General features: G+C 60.8%; 1 protein-coding gene across 1 annotated transcript in view; it reads right to left on the reverse strand.

The window, feature by feature from the left end:
* Positions 1 to 6909: 6909 nt before the first annotated feature.
* CDH4 (cadherin 4) overlaps positions 6910 to 18702 on the reverse strand; it is a 534326-nt gene continuing 522533 nt past the window's right edge. Inside the window, exons 10-16 of the mRNA XM_057312450.1 lie at positions 14040 to 14293; positions 13333 to 13475; positions 10271 to 10504; positions 9573 to 9806; positions 9354 to 9493; positions 8692 to 8856; positions 6910 to 7537 (exon numbers count right to left, since the gene is read on the reverse strand). Of these exons, the coding sequence (XP_057168433.1) occupies positions 7331 to 7537; positions 8692 to 8856; positions 9354 to 9493; positions 9573 to 9806; positions 10271 to 10504; positions 13333 to 13475; positions 14040 to 14293 (1377 nt within the window). The 3' untranslated portion in view covers positions 6910 to 7330. The remainder of the gene's footprint in view (positions 7538 to 8691; positions 8857 to 9353; positions 9494 to 9572; positions 9807 to 10270; positions 10505 to 13332; positions 13476 to 14039; positions 14294 to 18702) is intronic.

Genomic DNA, 18702 nt, shown 5'->3' on the forward strand with positions numbered 1-18702 from the left:
TGCTGCTGCCCCCGGGGAGGCTAGGGGCCTGGCTAGTGGGGCTTCTCGGCTGACACGGGGGCTCCTCCCAGCCACACCCTGACAGGTGCTCAGAGTGCCGCAGGGACAGCCAGGGAGGTTGCTGCCCTGCCGAGATGGGGAGACAGAACACGGGAAGGCTGGAGTTATAGCATGTGGACAATAAATCACCAAGTTGTTTTAAAGAATCCAGCACAGACCATGAGGAGGGACTGGGAGGGCTCAGGAGGTCCTGCATGAGAAAGCTTTTGCCACAGAGAAGAATGAAGATTCAGGACTACACGGGCCTTCCAGGAGGCTGTGCGGATGGAGCCACCTGGAGTCCATGGCCCGGCTCAACAGGGGCCCTGTGGCTGGAGTTCGGCAGGGCCAGACCTCCCCCCTCCTTCTCCCCACTGTGGTTTCGGAGGTCAATTTCCAAGGAGACCGTTCATCCTGTGGGCATTTCCTGAAGCCACAAGGAGCCGGGCTGGGCAGCTGGAGGGTCAGCACCGTGGACAGCGCCCCACAGGGCCTTGGTGGGCGTGGGGACAGCGTGCCCACAGGGGAGGGTGAGTGCCTGTGGGCGTGCGGGATGAGTTGGGTGGGCATTTGGGGTTGTGTGACGGAGCATGTGTGTTGGTGGGGTAGAGGGAGAAGCCAGCGACTCCAGTCTATTTGAACGACCCCTGCCACCTGGCCACAGACCACTCCCTTTGCCCTTCGGTGGGTGTCTGGGGCCCGGGCTCCCCGTCCATCCTGAGGACCCACTTTGGTGGGGTCTAATGCTGTCCTGATGACTTAATGCTTATGCGGTCATGCGTCCCCAGAGTGCTGCCCCATTCTTATAAGACCCCTGAGGGCCTGAGTCAGGACACGGTTACTTCCACCCATTCCCTGGGAGTCCGCTGTCCAGGGCAGCAGGTGTGGGGCGTGGACACTGTGGGATGGGCCCTCCGTGGGAGCCTCTGGCCCGGGTCCCACTGTGGAGGGGGCTGGCTTCCCCTGCCCCCTGCCTGTGGACCCAGTGACTGAGGCCCCTTCCCGCTCCTGTGAGGCTCCTGGGAGCCACAGACTGGAGGGTCTTGAGTGACCACAGCGTGTGCCCGAGCACCGGGCCTGGCCCTGGAGTGCCACGGGCTGTGGGCAGAGAGGGGCCCTGAATGCTGGGGGGCCGGGGCCGGGTCAGCTGGCCAACACTCCTGCTCATGAGGAGGGGCCCGAGAAGGCAGTTGACCGAGACTGGGGCACGTGTGACAGCAGGCTCCCCTTCGTGCCCTCAGGGCTGTTGTGAGGGTGCAGTGCGCTGTGTGTTCTGAACGGCAATGAGACCAAGGTGGTCTCAGGAATCAGCTGTTGTCGTCCTCCATGCAGTTGGGAGTCGGAGCGTGTCTGGCACGTCTCACCGTGAGACGCTGCATCAAGGTATCCCGCGCGTGGCGGGTCTGCGATCACCCAGCGCCTTCCTCCCACCCCTGCCCCTGACAGTATCGCTGCTCAGGGCCCATTTCCAGAGACCTGCCTCTCCCACCCCCGCCCCTGCCCCCTGCCTGGCCTTGTGCTGGTGGGGCACACGTGGGGGACACGTAGGCTGAGCAGCGTCGGGTGGGGCGAGAGAGGGGGCCTTTTCTCAGGGCACTCAGGGTCCGGGAGAGGCTGGGAGACACGCGCTCCGGGCTCCCACGAGGCCGTGTGCAGTCTGTGTCCCTCTGTTAAAATTACGTTCAGAGTAGAAGTCTGCTTCTGTCCATGTGGACATTTGGGACTGAGGTAATGGGGCCTCTGCCCGTCACGGGAGTCGATGGCTCGTGGCACCTCAACCCGAAACGTGGGGGTTTCTCACTGGGTCCTGGTCTCATGTGCTCACCCTTCTCCCTTAGACCACCTTCCCGTAGTGTCCACTCCAGCTGCGCCCTGATTACACCCGAATCTGCCCTACTGGCCTCGTCCTGAGCTCCAGACCATCTGGCTGTGGTCCCGTGGACGTCTACGTGGGGGTGTCCACAGGCACGGCCAGCAACACAGCCAGAGCCAAGCTGAAGTCCTCCCCGTGCGTGGGGTGGAGCTGGGACAGGGGCCTCTTCAGTCTGCACCACCGCCCCCGTCCTCCCCTACACAACTGCTTCATCTGATCTCTGTCCGTCCTCAACCCCGGCTCTTTCTAATCTGATCATGGGGTCCTTCTCAGGGTTGCTGTCCCTCCCCAGGACTCAGCAAGGCTGGCCTTGACCTCTTGCCAGGAGGGTGGGCTCTGGATTGGTGGCTGAGCTGTGTGGCCGTGGCACCGTGAGGCGTCCTGGGGTCTCACGTGCGTCTGGGCAGCTGTGTCCCCTGTGCCCGTCCCAGGGTGCCCTGGCCTGCAGGACCCAGCCTCCTGGGCCCTGAGGGTGGGCTGTCACCTAGGGGAGGAGCCAAGGCCCCTGGGGACGGTGCCAGTGCACCCCCGTGAACTGACGGGTCTGAAGGCCCCTCCTGGGCCTGCGGTCCCACATGGAAGGCAAGGACAGCAGCCTCCAGTGAAATGACCCATTAGAAGGCCACTGGGTCTCCAGGGAAGGGGACTCCTGGCTTCTCCGAGGCCCCGAGCAGGACTTAGTGGTTACATTCTGCCTGTGGGACGACCAGTCCTCGGTGTGGATCTGGGCGTGGGAGGGTGTCCTTAAGCAGAGCCTCCCCCCGGGAGTCTGATTATAGGAGTTTGTGCCCTCCCACCCCCACCGCCTGTCTCAGGCCCGAAGCAGTTGCCTAATTATGCATGTAATTAGCTGCTTGGCACCCTCAAAATTAGCAAGTGGTTAATTGTGCCTGTAATTATCAGCGGCAGCCGTAATGAACCGTGGGAGTGACTTCTGGTTACGCATGCTGTTGTGGATGCAAATTTGCACCTAAGTAGAGGCTGGGGTCCTTGGCAGGGAGAGGAAGTTGGAAGACCCAGCTCTGCGAGGGGCCAGGGTGCGGGGAACGCCTGGCCTGGGGCTCAGGGCCAGACGGCAGCCACGCAGCCTTCCTGAACTGCACCGACTGGAGGAGGGCAGGGCCTCTGCGGGTCCAGCCTGACCGCATGTGGCTGTGTGGCCTCTGCCGGCCAGCACCTCACACAGGCTCCGCTGCGTGGTCTAACGACCAGGAAGGTGGGAGCGGCCCCCGGGGCTCCTCCAGCTCCCAGTCAGGCCCGCGGTCCAGGGGTGCTGGGTCATGTGACCAGGCTGGCCAATCAGAGCGCTTCCGAGGCCCGCCAAGCCTGGCTGGGTGGCCGTCTTGTGTCCGGCTGGCCTGGGGTGGGGCAGTGGGGAGGGATGGGGGAGGAGTGGGGGGGGGCGCAACTCTGGTGCTGCCTTCCCACCAGACGGAAGAGCCACTGCAGCGGGCAGGGGCCGGGTCCCTGAGACAACAGGGGGAGGCATGAGGATTTGCAAGTGGACGCAGGACTTCCACGGATCATGAAGGGAGGACGAGGGCCTGCGAGCTGGAGTTATCACGTCTAGGAACTTGGAAACGTGTATACCCGCGGCCCGCAGGCCTTCGCTGGTCGGTCCCCCGGGCCTCCCGCACATCAGGGGCCGGCCTGCTTTTGCTCGCGCCCGTGCTCCCGGAGCCCAGCCGGTGTCTGGGACAAAGCAGGGGCCGCAGAGGCGCCGGCTGGACAAACAGGCCCCACTCTCCACACCGCGCCCCTTGTGTGCCCGTCTGCCGCCGTGAGCCCCAGGGGCTTCGTGAACGCGTGGAGAGACACAAGCCAGGTCAAGGCCGACTATTTAAAAGGGGGACTTTATTGACTCCTCTGGAGCAGTGCGCCAATGCCCGACTCCGCTCCAGCACACGACAACTCGGCAAAGCCGCTACTCAGTTTGGGACCAAGACCGCCTGGCACTAGAAACACTGAGAAAACGTCGACGCGCTTCCCTTTTTTTTTCCTTTTTTTTTTTTTTTGGTACAAAATGATACAAACAACAATACAAAATAGTTGTGCTGTTGACGATTACAAAAAAAGTCGGGACGTTTGCCTAACTGCACAATGCTCAGAGTTGCAGTGTGAATACATCATACTCCAGTATCTTTCCCCAAAACAACCACAGTCATGCGGGGCTGTTACACATTTTGTCCATTTTCAAAAAGAAACATGCAAAAAAAAATCAGAATGGAAAAAGGAGAGGAAAGGAAAAGAAATGCGTTCCAATGATACACAGAGCGGCCCCCCCGCCGGACGTGTCTCGCCGAGCAGGACCTGTCTTCTGTGCACCACGCTGCGGGAGCAATTTCACAGGAGGCTTTGTGCATGGGAGACCTTGTTTGGGTTTTTTTGGTGCTGTTTGTAGCATTGACAAAAATTGAGACCCCCCCTCCCCTAACCTTCTCCCTTGGAGAGAACAGAGCTGTCCTCTCAAAGGACCAGCTGTGTCGGCCGGTGCTCACCCTAGGGAAACTGAGGCATGTCGAGGGCCTGACATGTGGCCGTTACCCCGACACTTTGGTGGCGGGGGGCCCAGCACTCGGATGTGCTGACAGACGCGGGAAAGAGAAGGAGTGGGGTGTGAGGCCCAGACAGACACAGGGGTCCTCGGCTAGGGTGCTCCCGACCACGGCCGCGTCCATGCCACTTCACCCCACAGCGCGGGGGGTTTCTCCTGTTCACAGAACAAAACTCCCTACAGAAACTAAGCTGTGTCCTACCACTTTGCCAGAGAGGAGGCTGGGCCTCCACGGCCGGTCCCCGATCATGGGCACATCGTGGCTACAAGCTATGTGAGAGAGGTGTCTGACACTGCCTGTGCACTTAGCTAACGCTAACTTGACTTCAGAATGGAGTTCCGAGGTGGGTGTGGGAGGGCGTGGGAACCCCATCTTTCTCTGGCCCCCAGGGACTGCTGGGGCTAATGAGAGGGGCAGCTGGCTAGCCGTTCGGAAGCAGGGACGGGCACGAGAAGTCCCCCATCACAGTCCCCCCAGCCTCAGCCTGCACGATTTAAACAAAATGCATCAAGTCCCAGCGGTGGAGCGGGGCAGGGGTGCGGGGTGAGGAGGAGAGGGAGGCAGGGGAAACGGGCACTTGCTCCGGCGTCCGCGGGATCCGAGTGCAGCAGGCTGGGTCCTTGGCCGGGCCTGGCACCTCTGTCTCTGAGGGGGGCCCAGTGCCCTGGGGACCCAGGGGGGCCCCGAGATTTCAGAGAAGAGTCCACAGCTGCCTCAGCTCCCAGACCATAGTCACACTTAGAAGTTCAACAGGAGGATGAACTTTCCAAACACAAACAAAACACAGAAGATTCCAGCTCTCATCCCACCAGCCCTGACCCTCCCAGCAGTCCCTGGAATGGCCAGGCCCCCAGACGCTGGGGCAGCGCTCCTTGCCTGGCCCTGAGCCCTCTGCACAGCATGGCTTTGGACAGGGGTCCCGGCCCCTTCCCCTTGCTGGGCCACCCAACCCGACTTGGGAGATGGCTGTCTGCTAGAGGGCATCCAGCCCTTTGTTCCTCCCATCCTCCCCTGGCAGTCGGGATGGGGTCAGGGACAGAGCCCGCTACAGGCCTGGCTCAGCTCTGGGAGCATGGTGGATGGGTGAGGAGCGTGGTCTGGGGAGGAGCCCTGACACCCAGTGGGGACTCAGCCACGCCCACTGCACACGTACCCTCACATACGCTTCTTGGGCCAAAGCTGTTTGGAAAACAGGGTGACCCTAGCCATGGGGACAGGCCCTAGGCTGAGGACTGCATCAAAGACCCCCTAGGCTGAAAGCATGAAGCACAAGCTGAGCCCTGCTCTCCCCACCTCCCCAGGCTCTCAAGGCTTTTCCTTACCCAGGATTCCGGGACGGGGCTCCAAGCTGCTTCCCCAAGGGTACTCCACTGCCAAGCCCCCCCAGGGCCAGAGCACTCCTCGCCCCCTTTCTTGGGGAGCCCGTGAACAGACCAGGGTGCTCCCACGCAGCAGGGTCCTTGGGACACAGTGAGTGCTGTCCGCTGTCCCGGGAACAGACTGGAGTCTGGCTTGGGCGTCAGACCACCCGTGCAAAGGGCAGCTCCTTTCTGAGAGTCTGAGCAGCAGCTCGGTGCGGACCTGGGTCCCGAGGAGAGGACACGGGCTGTTGTCAGGTGCGTGCAGTCCAGACGCATCCGAGGGACAGATGGCACGGCAATGACAGACTGCCCGGCCACCTGGAGCAGAACATTGCTGTCCACGTCAGTTGGTGAGCATCAGAGACTCCGGTCCAGGGGGCGGGGCCGGGGAGAGGGGCTGCCAGCTGCCGGTGCTGGTGGCGCACGTTCCTGGCTCTCTCTGCCGTCCGCACAGCCCTCGGGGTGGCTGGAGGCATCCAGTTGTCAGGGGCTGGACCTTTGACGGGGTCCTCTAGGAATCCGATCGCGAGGAGTTGGGGGCTCATGTCAGGGTGTTTGGGGATGCTGGCTGGTTTGGGCTGTGGCTTCTTGGGACGCCGTACTCTTCTGGACCAAAGGCAGCGGGACCTGCATGGCATCTGGGGTGACAACTGTCTCTGGGAGAGGCCTAATGGTTGACGCGGGGGACCCGGGGGACAGCCAAGGGCAGAGATGGTAAGCATCAGGAAAGCCCCTTGGCACCCGGCCGGCCCCAGCTATGCGCAGCGTCAGGAGTCAGGGGGCAGCCGAAAACTCGGTGGGAAAGCCAAGTGCACACTGTGGGGCCTTTGGTAGATCGGCTCGGCCGCCCCCCAGGAGCCTTCTGCGGCTGGACCGCCGCCTCCCTCCAGCCTCGGGGCCGCTCGAGGGCCAGGAGACCCTGACTGCGTACAGCAAAGCTCGAAGACTCAGAAGGGCTGTTGGGATTTAGACCCCAACGTTTTCTTTGTAAATTTTGTTAAGAGAATCACCCACTTCTTTTCTTAATAAAAGACAAAAAAAAAAAAAAAAAAGAAAGAAAGAAAGACCCATTCTCCCCGATTCCTTAATTGGTGTCTCCAGAGCTGGGACTAGCTGGGGCTGGGGGCGCTCAGGACTGGGGTTGGGGGGACGTACGTGGTCTCTCTGCTTGCTTTTCGTCACTCCTGAGTTTGAGGGAATCTGATACATGTACCAAAAGGCACTTTCATTTTTTTTTTTTTTTTTTTTAAAAACAGTGCTTCTGTTCTAAGAAATTCAAGTTAAGACCGAGTGCCTCTCGCTGTCCTTCAGAGCTAGTCAGCTGTGGTGGGTGCCACGTGCCGCGGGGCGAGAAGTGTTCATGCCAGACAGCTCACTGTTGGGGGGGCTGGGGCGGGGAGGGACCCCCTAACACACCACTAAATGACACGTCCGCAGGGAGTCGGGAAGCCCGGCGCCTCCCCCCGGTCCCGCTCCGCCGGCGTCTGGGGTGGCGCGGCTGCTCAGTCCTCCTCGCCCCCTCCGTACATGTCCGCCAGCTTCTTGAATCTGGGCCCCCAGTCATTCAGGTAATCGTAGTCTTGGTCCCCGGAGCTGGATGAGTTCAGCGAGCTGACGGAGCCTGCGGTAGAGCCGCTCCCTTCGTAGTCGAAGACCAGCAGGGAGTCGTAGGGGGGTGCCGTGGGGTCATTGTCAGCGGCTCGGAGTCCCTGGGGTCACAGAGACACGGGGTTAGGGTGGAGGACGTGCTGTCTGGCCCCGGAGCCTGATGGAATGGGGCTTGTGGGGGAGGGGTCCCAGGAGAGGAGTTGACGATCAGGCCACGAAGGTGAAGTTATTGGGCCTTGCATACAGTAGGTGGTCAGTAAGTGCTCCCTGAGTTTTACTGAGGGGCCTCTCAGAACTGAGAGGGGGCGGGGTTTATGAAAAGGGCGCGCGTTGGAGGTAGCAAACTCAGATGCCGGCACGGCCCTGCCAGTAACATGAGGCAAGAGGGCTGGGTGGGGGCCTGTGGCGAGGTGCAGCCCCTCTCAAGGGGCAGACGGGCCTCGAGCCCCGTCACTGTGACACAGAATATGAAGCTGTGGTGGCCAGAAGTCAGAAATCTCACGTTGTTACGGTCGCTATCCCGATGAACAAAACTGGGTGACACAGCGGGTTGCTGGAGGCCTCCCCGTGCGCCCTGGCCCTCTCTCCTGCTGCCCACACCTGCCCGCTCTGCCCAAGGAAGGGTCCCGCGGCCTCCCGCACACCTGGCTCTGGGCGGTCCCCGTGGGGTGGCCTGGGCGCCTATGGCGGTCGCTGGCTGCAGGACGCACCTCACTGGGAAGGGATGCCCTTACCGCCCCTCGGTAGGAATGGTTTGTAGTTTCCATGCTTGCTTTGCTCTAAGAATTATTTAAAATGGGCTTTAAATTCTAGGTTGGGGAAGACATACTTCTTGGGGTTTTAAAATTTTATTACATCCTGGGGAGTGAGGCCTAAGCCAGTTCAGCTTTTGGGCAGATGTAGAAATTTGATCTGCGGCCCTGGACAGGATGTGTTTCAGGGAATGTTCCGAGGGGTCTCTGTGTCTGCTGAACCACTCCCTGGGCTCTATTCTGCTTAAGTAAAGTTAGATTCTCACATAGTGGGGACATGTCACCGACCCCTCTTAAACGCGCAGTCGGCGTTAGAGAGCAGGCGGGTACGGGGCCACGGCCGACGGCGTCTGGGGAGCGTGGCCGCCCCGCATTGGCCCCCCAGCCCCGGTCTGGATGGGCCTCGTCGCCGCAGCCCGGCCACCCCAGCACAGCGTGGTCTCGGGACGTTGTTCTCCGCGGGGGGCCCTGCTCAGGGGCCTCGCCCGCGCCCCAGCACCCACCTCGCTGATGAAGTCCCCGATGTCTCCTGGGTGGGGCACCACAGGCCTGACAGGGTACTGGGGCTCGGCGCCCACGGGCCGCTCGTCCACCCGCCGCACACCGGGGGCCTTGCTCAGCACGTGCTCCATGGCCTCTGGCTGTTGGAGTTGGCTGAGGTCATAGTCCTGGGGAGCGGCCGGGGCGGGGGGAGGAGGGTCAGGCAGGGGCGTCCTGTTGTAGCCGGGCACCACGCGTGCCTGCTGTCCTAGCCCATCACTTGGTCCGCCCTCCCCATAGTGCCTGCTCCCCTAACTCGTCCCGCTCCTACCCATCCTCAAGGCACGTGTGGGGTCTGTGTCCCTGCGGCTGCCCCTGCCAATCTCATGCTCCCCGGGGTGGGCCCCCTGCGGCTCACATGCCTCCTGTATTCCTGGAACAGCCCGGGGGGACAGCTGGGGCTCCTGTTACCGTGTTTCAAGGGGTCACTAAGCCTTAGTGGGGTAAGGAGCTGCCCCGAGTCCCCTGACGGCCAGCGCAGACCCAGCATCCAGCCGGGCAGCTCCCTGGTGCCCCGCGCATGGCCTCCTGGTCACCTAATAGCCCCCGTGTGGGCACAGGCCCTGGGCTGGGGGCCCGGGCCGTGCGGGGCCGGCGTGGCGGGAGCCGGGGCAGAGAGCCTCACCTGGTCCTCCTCACCGCCCCCTTCCTCGTCGTACTTGAGGATGTTGTCGCGAACGTCGTCCTCGGGGTCGATGAGCAGCTGCTTGGTGTGGCGCTCCTTCTCCCGGCGCTTCATCCACACGACAAACAGCAGGACCATGGCTGTGGGGGCGGGGCCGCACCGTGAGTAGGGAGCGCGCGCGGGGGGCACGGGCGTGCGCGCGGGCTCGGCCATACTCACTGAGCAGGATGACGATGCAGACCAGGATGGCCACGATGGCGCTGGTGCCCAGACCGGCCGCGGCCACCGCACCAACGGTGGTGCAGTCCCCGTTCTCGTCGCACGGGCACACCTTGACCTTGATGACGGACGTGTTGGACAGCGGGGGGTTCCCGGAGTCGGTGACGACGATGGGGACGTCGTACACGCCAGCCTCAAGGTACAGGGTGCGCAGGCTCAGCTGGGCGTAGTCACCTGGCAGAGCGACGGGGCGGGCTCGGCTCAGTCTACGGCCGGCGCTCCGTTCCAGCGAGACTTCCGGAGGGAGAGACAGCCTAAAGTGCCTGTTTGGTTCACGCACACACGCACGCACACATGCAACTCACACTAGATCACTCCGCAAAGTGAGAAGACACTGGCGATTCAAGAAAAGAGCAACTGCAACTTGTTGGATGAAGAAGTCATTTCCTTAATATATAAAGAGTTCTACCAAATCAATTAGGAAAAAACCTCAAAGAAAAATAGGCAAAGACACTGAATAGACAATTCGTGGAAGAAATAGCAAATGGCCGTTAAATAAATGAAAAAAAGTACATGGTAGTTAAGGGTCCCGGTGGGAGGAAAGGGGCCCCATCTTCCCTGCTCACTCTTCCGTGGGCCCCCTCCAGGTGCGCCACCCCAGCCGTGTCCAATTCTCCCGGAGCCTCAGGCGGGCTCACCGTTTAGGCGGGAGATGGTCCAGTTCTTCCGCACGGCGGCCGGGACGAAGGGCAGCTCGAAGACATAGGGGCCGATGTTGGGGTCGACGTCGGCGTCGGCCGCTGTGATGTTGATGGCGTTCAGGCCGGGCTTCTCGCAGATCTGCGCCTCCTTGGGCAGGAGCTCAGGGGCGTTGTCGTTGATGTCAATCAGATAGATCTGGAGGGTCCCGGTGCCGCTGGCGGGGGGGATCCCTGCGGGACAGACACAGGATGACACTCCAGGGCCGCTCCTCCGGGACCTCAGGCACCCGATGAGAACAGCCCCGCACGCTGGTCCCCAGGTGCAGAGGACGGTGCCCACCACCGGGGACCCCACAGCCCCCTGGGCCCCGCAGAGGGTCTCTGAGGATGCTGGCCCTGAGCGGCTGGCACCTGCTTCCCCCATCTCTCCCCAGCCTGGGCTCCTTTCAGTGCCCTCCCTGTTTCCCTGGCTCCACCCAGCAGGGCACCCCGTGGCCAGAAGCCCTCCATCCGGGGGCCTCCCCAGCTCAGCAAGCTGGTCTCAAAGCAGAGACAGACACTGGGTTGTGCCCCAAAGTGTCTCAGGGGCCACAACTGTTCCCTAAGCCCCTCTAGTCCCAGCCCCTGCCTCGGCCCAGGGCGATGGTGCAGGATGACACGTGCCAGGTGGCCAGAGAGGCCCTGTCTGTCTTCTGATGGGGAGCCTGGACCCTGACATGAACAGTGGCACTTTTTGGCTGAGGCAGGGGGAGCACATAAAAGGTGAATCCTGCAGCATGTCTCTTTAATCTCTCAGAAAACGCCTCAAAGCACACTCACAGCGACGCAGCTCGGGCCTGCCTGGGGAGGCTGCTCTGACACGCGGAGGCTGGCCCCTCACTGTCAGGAGGAGTGCGGGACCCTCGTAGCCGGGGTGCAGCCTGCACCCCATTCCCGCTGTCTTCTGTGCTTTCCTCTGCTTTGGCCATGGGTTCATGTAAAATCACTTTCTAAGTCAGCAGCTCCCCTCCCCACATCCTTGTGACCTGCTTCCAGGACTGAGCCTTTGAAGACCCTAGAGGTCAGGCAAGGCAGGAAGGAGGCTGGCGGGTGGTTACGAGCCCCCAGCTTTCACTTGCTATGGAATGAGCCCTTGTGCAGGGGCTAGTCTTGCTCCTGAAGCCCGAGCTGCCCTGCTGTCTTAGAACCTGCCATAGCAGACCACCAGAGGTCTACCTCAGGGCCTTTGCACACACTGCTTCCTAACTCTGGGACTCCTCTGATGCTCCTTCTTCCCCTGGCTTGTTCCTTCTCATCCCACAGTCAGCGCCTCACAGCCAAGAGCACAGCTACAAGCCCTGGCCCCTCCCTTCCATGCCCTGTTTGTTTTCTTCCAGAATGTACTCCCTGAAATTACCTGCTTGACTTCTCATTCATCTCACTGGGGCAAGAGACTGCTGAGTTGTCCCTCCATAACCATTTCCCCTTTTGTCCTTAATAGAAGAACCGGAGCCCCAGATTTTATCTGCAGTCATCACTGCCCAGCTGTTCGACTACATTTCTCAACATCCTTTGCAGTGAAATGCAGCTTCATGGCTAAGTTCTGGCCTTTATGAGCTAGGGGTGGGGCAGGAATGTGTCCCCGCCTTCCTTGCTTTTCCGCCTGTTAGCCAGAACGTGGTCGTGATGGCTGGAGCCCCAGCAGCCATTTTGGACCATGCCACAACTCATGGCCGGAGTGAGCCTGGTGTCTCAAACCTGACCCTAGACTCCCAGGGCTGCCTGTCTCCAGTCTTCTATGTGGGAGAAAAGAAACCTCAATTGTACTGAAATTTTTATCACTGTTACACGGCTGAACCTGGTTTTAGTGGACACACAGGCCTCGGGAGCGTCAGCCTTGCAAGGGAGGGACTTTTGTCTGTTCTGTCTGCTGCTGGGTACTGCCGGCACAGGGCAGGAGCTCAGGGGTAACGGCAGCAGTGGCAATGTGCTGACTTGGGCCAGGCCCCACTCCCAGTGCTTTCGAGGACACTGGCTCACTTAATTCTTACAGCTCCAGGGGAGGAGGGTTCGGTTATCCCCACTCCACAGAGGAGGAAACTGAGGCACAGAGCAATCAGGTCTCTTCCTACCACTAAGTGGTGTTGGGACTGATCCCTGGTTCTAGAATCCTGTTCTCCCACACTCCCTCTCCCCTCCTGTGCAGAGTTGGCTGGATACCCGGGGCTGTGGGCCTTGCCGGCTCCTGGGTCCAGGCAGGGGTGTCCTCGGGGCCTGGAGTCCCAGCACCCCAACTATGGAGCTGCTCTCCACAGCCCTTGGAGGACCCAGTGCTCATGAACCTTCTTCCTGCCGCATGTGGGCCCCACTGCTGCCGTCTCTGCCCAGCTCCCCTCACCCCTGCCTGGTTCACTTCACCCCTGCTACCCCAGGCTCCTCGGGGCTCCTCATTCTGGCTCAGGGGCCTCCACACCCCCTCCGAGCTCCCAGGGCTCGTGCTGCTGGGGTGTGGCTTCTCATGGTGCCTGCCCTGTCTCTGGGGCTCCTCACGGCCCCCCGCCCCCACTCTGTTGGAGGGCTGCAGGGGTCTGGATCGTGGGGGCGGCATCCCAGGGGCTGCTTAGGGGGCCCCCCAACTCTGGTGTGGGATCAGCACGATGGGACTGCTTGGCTAAAACATGGATGAAGTTCACCTGCCCTCAGTTTACCAGGTAGGGAGCTGCGAGGCCGCTCGGGTCACGTTCAGCCGAGACGCGGCTGGACAACCCTCAGCCCGCTTCTGCCATCCCGGCCTTCCCAGTGCCCCGAGTGCCGTGAATGAGTGAAGGAGTGTTTGTCCAGACACGTAAGCTGGTGGTCAGGCTGCGACCCGTGCTCTGAACGCATGGAGAGGGGGCTGCCCGGGGCGCCGAGGGACGACGGGGCCCCCTCAAGGCTCTGCACAGGGCACCCGACACCACGCCTGCCTCCCCGCTTCCCTCCTCCAGCTTCTCCGCTGGGGGCAGGCCTCCCTCCGTCTCCCTGCCGCAGAGCCCCCGGTGCGGGTGGGCGCCGGCAGTCACCCCCGGAGCGGGGCGCACCGTTGTCGGCCGCCAGGAAGGTGGCCTCATAGACGTTGTTTTTGATGTAGAGGGACTCGCGGTCGAGCACGGCCGCCGTGGTGATCTGACCGTTGGTGGCGTTAATGTGCAGCCAGTTCGCGGGGTCCGACAGCTTGGAGTATCTGAGGAGGCAGGAGGTGAGGCATGAAGGCGACAGTGGCCCTGAGCGCCCAGTACCCCCCCTCGGCGGGCGCCCGCCTAAACACTGGGGAGCTTTCCCTCCAGCCCAGGACGGCTCCTCCCTCAACGGTGCCCCCTAGTTGCCACGGCAGACGGGCTCTTGATCCAGGAGGCAGATGCTGTCATCTGACAGGGACACTGAGGAACAGAGAGGGTAAGTGACCTGCAGCGTCACAGCGGGTGACAAGCCAGGGGGGAACCAGCCCCACTCGAGAGAGGGCTGCAGGGCTCGGACGGTCTTCCGCCGTGCTGGGTGGAGAGCACGCGAGCTCATGCTTTGCTGAGCGCCTGGGGCATCGCACTGACCGCCTGGATCGTGCGGGCCGGGGGGGGGGGTGGCCCGGCTGTCCCCAGGACGGGGGCCCCCGTGGCTCCCTGCCCGGAGAGACGACACAGGCTGGGGACTTCCCAGGGTGCAGGTTTCACTGGCATGCTGGACTCCTCTGTATGGACAACAAGGGAGCCCGAGGGGGGCGCCCCTTCCTGCAGCCCGAGGGCGGACCCACCTCACGGCCTGCTGCATGAAACGGTCAGGGTCCACCGCGGAAAACGTGGTCAGCACGGTGCCAGTGGGCACGCCCTCCTCCAGGCGGATCAGCTTGTGGTTGGAGGGGAAGTAGGGCGCCTCGTTGATGTCCATGACGGAGATGGTCACCCCTGCCGTGGACTGGAAGGACATCTGGATCCCACTGGCCAGGGGCGCCTGGTTGGACACCATCACAGTCAGCATGAATGCTCTGTTCAGCTCATAGTCGACTGCCTGGAACGAGAGAAGCCCGAGGCGGTGGGCTGGTGCCGGTGCCTGCGGGGCCGGCTCGGAGGGCGGTGGCCGAGGGCTGGTGGGTCTGCACCTGCCACCCCAGTCTGCTCCCGCCCCTCCAGCCCTGCTTTGAGCCCAGGATGCTCGTCCCGAGGGAAGCTGTCTCTGGACTCCCTGGTCTCTGGCTTCCCCTGAGGTCTGCCAATGGGAGGAGAAAGAGTTTGGGGGTAAAGGACCCCCACCGTGCCTTCCCATCATGCCCTGGGAGGACTCCTGGGGCTCCAGCTCCCCCGGGGGCAGCACCCCTCCCCGGCGCCAGCTCTCAGCAGGTGCTGGTCCCTCCAGGCTGGTGAGCCAAGGCCCCCACTGCTGTTTGTCTAGGGGCCCCTTGCTGGGTGCAGCGGGCGGTCTTTCTGTTGTTCTACCCCACCCCCCAGTTTTTGGTAATTTGTAACAGCAGCCCCAGGACACTCACACACCAGCTCCGTGGGTTCTCTTCCCTCTGCACGTGGCTCCTGCATGAACATGATTCCCGGTTACACCCTTTTGGGGCGCCAGGACCCCGACTGACAAATGCTTTCAGAACGGGTCTATGGTCTGGGGTGCTCCTCACATTTTGGGGAGGGAGGGAAGTTTCGAGGAGGCACTTGGGGCCCTGAGACGTGTAACCACAGGTAGTGACTCAAAAGACCAGCTGGACAGTCTCGGGGTGCGACACTACGGCAGTGTTTACACCCTTCCGCTCGGATAGGTGCGTGGTGACACACAGGGTGTCTCCCGGCAGGAGGTCCTCACAGAGGCCGCACGGGGCTAGTGGCGGGCTGGGGAGGTCTGCAGCTGTGAGAATGAATGAGGACCGCGTCCTGAAGTGGACAGACCCCCAGGATCCGATGGAGAGCAGAAGGAGTAGATACACAGGGGGCTGCCTTTCGTGTAAAGGAGGGAGAGGGATCTGAATTTGCATTTGTTCGTATTTGCAGAAAGGAGGACCGCAAGAGTGACCTGGAAAATGCATAAAGATGGCGGCCTGTAAGCAGAGGGGCGGCCCGGGGCCGAGGGAAGGGCTGGGGGTCGAGGTTGCTACGAGCATACGGTCACGGCGCTGTGACGTCTTCTACCACCACGCTTTAGGCGTTACATATAAAATTATACACGTAAAGCGATCTCTGAAAATTGTAAGCACACTGAAGTAAAGGGAGACTGTGTAACAACTGGTAACATAAGAAAAGAATGAGTTCAGGTGACTAGGGCAGTTTTTAGATAAGGGCAATAATCATTGCAAAGAAATCTTGAGCTCACTTGGTCTCCTCACTGTTGGTCGTGATTTGGGGTTTGTTATATGTAAAGCTTGTTATGTCTATCGCAGGATAAAGTAAACAAACACTTGTAATAATGGGGTTAGGAAATAAGATTTTCAGTGTAAGAGAAACGAGATACAAGCGTGAAGTCATCAAAGTGACGTAAAAGTCCTCCGGTGTCAAATCTGAATAAAACAACCATTTGAATCAGTGTAAGAAACGGGGACAGTCAGGATGGGCGTGTGCCGTGGCCTCCTTGCCCTGCCCCCCAGACGCCCAGGAGCAAGGGCAGCCAGAGGCAGCCAGCTCCTCTGGGGCCTGGATGCTGGTTTCTAAGCACCGGTCCTCACCGGAGGGTCGGCCGAGCCCGAGGGGGCAGGCAGCCCGCGACATGAACTGCTTGGGCCACGATGCCCGGAAACGGCTCGTGGCGGAAGGACCCAGGAACCAGCCAGAGGACGCGCCCACCGGAGGCCAAACCAGGAATGACTGCAGCTGAGCAAACACATTGAGTATATGCAGATGCACGCCGCCTTACCAGCCACGGGGACACGCACGCATACGCACACACACCCGCACGCAAACACACACGCAAACACGCAAACACACACGCACACGCAAACACACACACGCACACGCAAACACACACGCAAACACATGCATGCACATGAAAACACACATGCATGCACACACATGCACACGCAAACACACACACGCAAACATGCAAACACACACGCACACGCAAACACACATGCATGCACATGAAAACACACACGCACACGCAAACACACCCGCACGCACGCACACACACACACACGCACACGCACCTGCAGTTTTGCTTATGGCTGTGCTGGGAGGATTCACGGCCTCCAAAGACATCCAGGTCCCAAGGTCTGGAATCTGTGATGTGTCGCCCTCCACGGCACCAGGACTTTGTGGACTGATGTAGTTACGGGTCTTGCAATGGGAGGTGGGCCGGGATGTCCCAGGTGGCCCAGAATAGCATCTGAGGGTGTTTATAAGTGGAGACAGAGGGACCTTTGGCCTGGCAGCAAGCAGCGTGGGGATGGAGGCAAAGAATCTGGCTCTGAGGACGGAGGAAGGGCCACGGAGTTGGGACGTGGCTCTCCAACCTGGGAAAAGCCAACAGATGGAGCACCAGAGCCCCCGGGGGAGCACAGCCTTGCTGGCTCTTTGGCTTTGCCCCGTTGAAGCAGATTTTGGACTTCTGACTTCCAGAAGTGTGAGAGGCTGGTGTGTTGTGTGGACACCCAGCTCGATGCGAATTGTCACAGCAGCTGCCGTAAAGTCAGTGACGCGGACAGCTGCTGGTCTGCGAACGGACAATTAAATGCAGCGAACGAAGCTTTTGTCTGCTTTTTCTGTGGGCTCTCTATTAGTTCCCCGTTCCGATTTAGTGGCTTAGAGCAACACAAATTTGTCATCTTACACTTCTGGAGGTCAGAGGTCAAAAATCAGTGTCCTTGGGCTGCGGTCAGGGTATGTGGGGCTTGGTTTTCCCGGAGGCTTGCCTCTTCCAGCTCCTAGAGGCCACCTGTGCTCTCGGCCCCTCCCCCACCTGCAAAACAGCAATGTGGCCCCTTGCAGTCTGTCTGCGACCTGCTTTCCCCACGGCGCCGGGGACTCTGACCTCCTGCTTCCCTCTCCCAAACACGCCGTGAGCCCAGGGCTCCTGGATTCCCTGGGGTAACCTCCTATCTTAGAACGCTTAACTGACTCACACTGGCCCTGCGTGTGCCGCACACTCATGGGTTCCCGGCCTGGGGCCTGGGCACGTCTGGGGGGCTGGGCACTGACCACTGCAGACCCGCATCTCTGTGTCCTGCAGAGATCTTCTTGGTGAGAGGAAGCTCTTTCGTACGGAGGAATTCTAGCCAGGGAATGACAGAGTTTTAAAAGCACCATTCTGCACGCCCTAATGAAGACGTTTACGTGGACAAGCCAGCCGGCGGAGACTGACGGAGGAGGGCGTATTTGCAGGCACGAAGCATCACGTTCCAACCGCTGGCAGGTCATAAGGGGCAAAAGTCAACTCTGCGATGACGGGAACGGGCTGTCACCTCGTGAGCCCCTGGTCAGGCTTAGATGACCAGAGTGGGACAACCGGGCACCACGGGCTTCCTGATGTGACTCAGCCCCAGCCACAAGGCCCCTCCCCAGGGACGGCCCCTGCAGGTCTAAATCCCAGGTGAAGGAAATGTGGGAGAGCGAGGAGCAAGATTCGCCGTGAGGAAGTGATTGGACAGTCTGGCACACGGGGCCTCCCATAGGCCAACTGACCCCGTGTCTGTGACAGGTCAACGGTGGGTGGAATGTTCTAGATTAAAAGAGTCAAGAGATGTTGCAACCAAATGCATGTAGGGACCCTGTTCGGATCCAGATCTGAAAAACCATGGCAGAGAGACACTCTGAGGAAAATTAAGGGACACCGAACACAGACTTGCATCGGAGGGTATGAAGGGAGGACGGCTGCTTTCGTCAGGGGTGTGATGGTGTGACTGCGGCAGGTGTATCTGTGAGGGTGACGTATCCCAACTTACACAGAGATGGAGGTCATGAGGTCTGGCAGTTAAAAGCCTCTTTCACCAAGAAACGGAGATGAGGCGGTCCGTACACGCTAATACCGCAGACTACGGTGCCTCTGTCCTCCGGGTGCCCCGAAACGCTCACGAGGAACAGAACAGCGCGTTTCTGCTCCGAGCGGAGCTGACCTGCTGGGCCAGGAAGCTGTGCTTGCGGCCGGTGGCGCCTCTGCTGACTGCCCCAAACCCCAGCCCCCTTTGGGTCCCCCCTCAGCTCAGCGTTTGACTTGGGGGAGCGTTAAACATCTCTCAGCCAGTGCCTCGAACCCTGGCCTTCTCAGCCAAGGCTACAGGTGAGGCGTTAAGTATGAAAAGAAGGACTTTAAAAACGAATAATGGCAGGGGATGGGCCTGGGGTTCACGGAAACCCGATGCCGGCCAGACTGGAGGGTCTGGAGGCCGATGCCGTCCAGAGATCGGGGTTCTGGGCTGACCCCCATCGTCTTCTCCAGGCATGATCTTGTCCGCCCAAGGAAGGAGTGGGTCCCGCAGGGCCCCTGGAGCCCGG

This window comes from Ursus arctos, unplaced genomic scaffold (assembly GCF_023065955.2).
Source record: "Ursus arctos isolate Adak ecotype North America unplaced genomic scaffold, UrsArc2.0 scaffold_16, whole genome shotgun sequence".
Classification (NCBI taxonomy): Eukaryota; Metazoa; Chordata; class Mammalia; order Carnivora; family Ursidae; genus Ursus; species Ursus arctos.